Source organism: Pinus tabuliformis, chromosome 1_2 (assembly GCF_031772625.1).
Source record: "Pinus tabuliformis cultivar Carrire ecotype Pingquan chromosome 1_2, CPIR1, whole genome shotgun sequence".
Taxonomy (NCBI): Eukaryota; Viridiplantae; Streptophyta; class Pinopsida; order Pinales; family Pinaceae; genus Pinus; species Pinus tabuliformis.
Window position 1 is genome coordinate 987,066,423 of NC_142298.1, and position 2,427 is coordinate 987,068,849.

A 2,427-nucleotide genomic window follows, 5' to 3' on the forward strand; every position below is an offset into this window, starting at 1 on the left:
TCCCAACATAATCACTCACTGCTGAATGGATGCGAGCTGGGATCCCATCATGTCTCTCTCAAATTTTTTAATGGATTGAGCAACAGCTTTCATGGTGCCATCATATACATACGGAATGCCTCCCACCCAACTCACGTTCTTTCTCATCGATGATTTCACAAATTCCCTGCACGGCTCTCCTCTACTGGTGATGGTGTCATGATAATGATAGAATCTCATCAAACCCTCTGTCTTGTGCTGTGTTTTCCCCATCACATTCTCAGACATGTGAACGCCAGTTGCGTACACATTTCTTGCCTGCACTGCATACTTGCGATCTCTCCTTATGCCTCTCTTCACATCCCTGAATAATAACTTTTCAAATCCCCATTCCCTGCGCAACAGAATTATCACATTGAATTTCAAACCCCAAAAACATATTCGAATTTTTTCTTCGGATTAATAGAAACCATAATGACTATTACCTGGAATAAGTACTGTTAGCCGAGATGCTGTGCAGTTTATTCTGCAAGCAGAGCTTGTTAGACATGGAATATTGCTCAATGGTGAATTGGGTATAGCCAGAGAGCTCATTCAACACATATTGCAGTGTTTTCCGCCGAGGAATATAGAGATACTCATCTACATCGAAGAAAAAAGTCCAATTCGCCATGAATTTGTACCTGTGCAAACAAACGTTCACAATGAGGAACTGATTATGGTAATACCCGTCATATTGTTCCTGCTCTGTTACATCCTGCAACGTCACACGACCTGCTCGAATCCATGGCTCCAACACCTTTCTAACTTGGGAATGGACTCCACCAGCATCGTGAAAAACAAAGTGCGATCTAGGGCCAAAGAATTTGGCATGATAAGCCATCCACTCTCTCATTCTCTGAGGATTCAGGTCACCGTACAGCGAGGAACCACAGTAGAGGTAATCATATGGGGGAGCCTGACTGTAAACAGAGGCATTGTAGGTACCTTTTTGTTCTGTGAGAGCAACGATTCTCTCAGCTTTCCCAAATTTGTTGCCATGGAGTGCATGAAGAATGGGCGGTATAATCCAAATAAGAACCGATGTTCCTCAGATCTGAGTCAATCCACCGAGCATTAGTTTGATTCCAACTCCTCCGAAGCCTGTGGCCTTGTTATAACAGTGAACTCCTGTGAGGATATTGGCTTGACCTGTCACTGTAATCCCCACAGCAGCCGAAAAGATGACAACGTCCGTTACAGCATTGTGGTTGCCCATGAGGCTTATGCCCACGCCGCTGAATTTCTTCTCGTCCGGGCTTCCACCGGCGGTAATGCGCTGCCCCAGGAAGGAATTCCGGATATATGTCTCGTGCCCGCCCTGAACCATGATGCCAGACGACTTGAAATGCGAGATATAGCAATTATCGATGTTCAAATTTTGAATTTGGGCCGGGCAGGTTCACCAGTTCAAACTTCGAATTTGGCGGGGCGGATTCACCAGTTCAAATTTCGAATTTGAATTTGAATGGTTCGGTTAACATTCAGATGCCCCGTCCAGATGCATAGCATAGCATGGTATCAGCGCGTTACATCTCAAATGCCCCGTCCAGATGCATAGCATAGCATGGTATGGTCATGCGTGGTATGATTTAACGGAAAGCGCTTGTCCAGAAATAATCTGGGGTGTCAGCGTGATTGTACTACCATCTATGCCCACGGAATGACAGTGATGTAAGGGAGCATTAATAATGCTATAGTCCATGAAATAGAACTTGCCGTTTCTTTAGTGGCAAGTGCGCCGGACACGTGAGATGTTTATAACACGTGACACGCTCCCTAAACGGTAAACTTATAACACGTGGTATCCTCGAATACCATTAAGAAAAATTAGAGTGAAAGATTTGAGAAAAATTAACAACGCACACATAAAGACAAAGTACATAGTTCAATGCCGTGGTTATGACTAGCGGAGGGAAGCGCAATCTTTTCACAAACAAACAAATAGGACCTAAATAAAAAAGGCACGACAAAAGGAATTCAATATAAAATTGTGTTCGATGCATGGAATAATAAACAACGTACACGATGCATGGAATAATAAACAACGTACACATCAAGACAGCCTATTTCTTTTGCGTTAATGGACTTTGATGTTGAATTGTAATGATATTTATTTATTGTCATTATGATTTGATTAATTAAATTTATAGAATTGGAATGAAATTTATTTAATGTAGTTATGAAATCATATGTTTATAAAAAATATGGTTGGAATATTTATATTAGGAAGATCTAGAAAAATGAATTCCCTTCTGTGGGTTCAACCGAGCCATTCAGAATTTCAGGCATTCATCTCGTTTGTTGTTAACCAGGTAAAGTGGCTCAAGAGATAAGAAAATGGGATGGACCTATGGGTTAGAAGTGAACCTAAAAATCCATTGCAATTGTGGGCTAAGCATAAAAGCT

The 2,427-nt window shown here is 41.8% G+C and overlaps 1 protein-coding gene across 1 annotated transcript; it reads right to left on the minus strand.

Moving 5' to 3' along the window:
- Positions 1-1,206, minus strand: LOC149209340 (galactan beta-1,4-galactosyltransferase GALS1-like). Its single transcript, XM_089394257.1, has 2 exons — positions 465-1,206; positions 1-373 (listed from the first exon to the last, which is right to left on the minus strand). The coding sequence occupies exons 1-2, from the start codon at positions 872-874 to the stop codon at positions 16-18; spliced, it is 768 nt and encodes a 255-aa protein (XP_089250383.1). The 5' UTR covers positions 875-1,206; the 3' UTR covers positions 1-15.
- Between the last annotated feature and the right edge of the window lie 1,221 nt (positions 1,207-2,427).

Excerpts from the sequence above, each read along its gene's own strand:
- LOC149209340 (XM_089394257.1), bottom strand. The coding sequence starts at position 874 with ATGAGAGAGTGGATGGCTTATCATGCCAAATTCTTTGGCCCTAGATCG. Across the intron at positions 374-464 it reads GCTAACAGTACTTATTCCAG|GGAATGGGGATTTGAAAAGT; the intron begins GTAATAGTCATT and ends TCTGTTGCGCAG.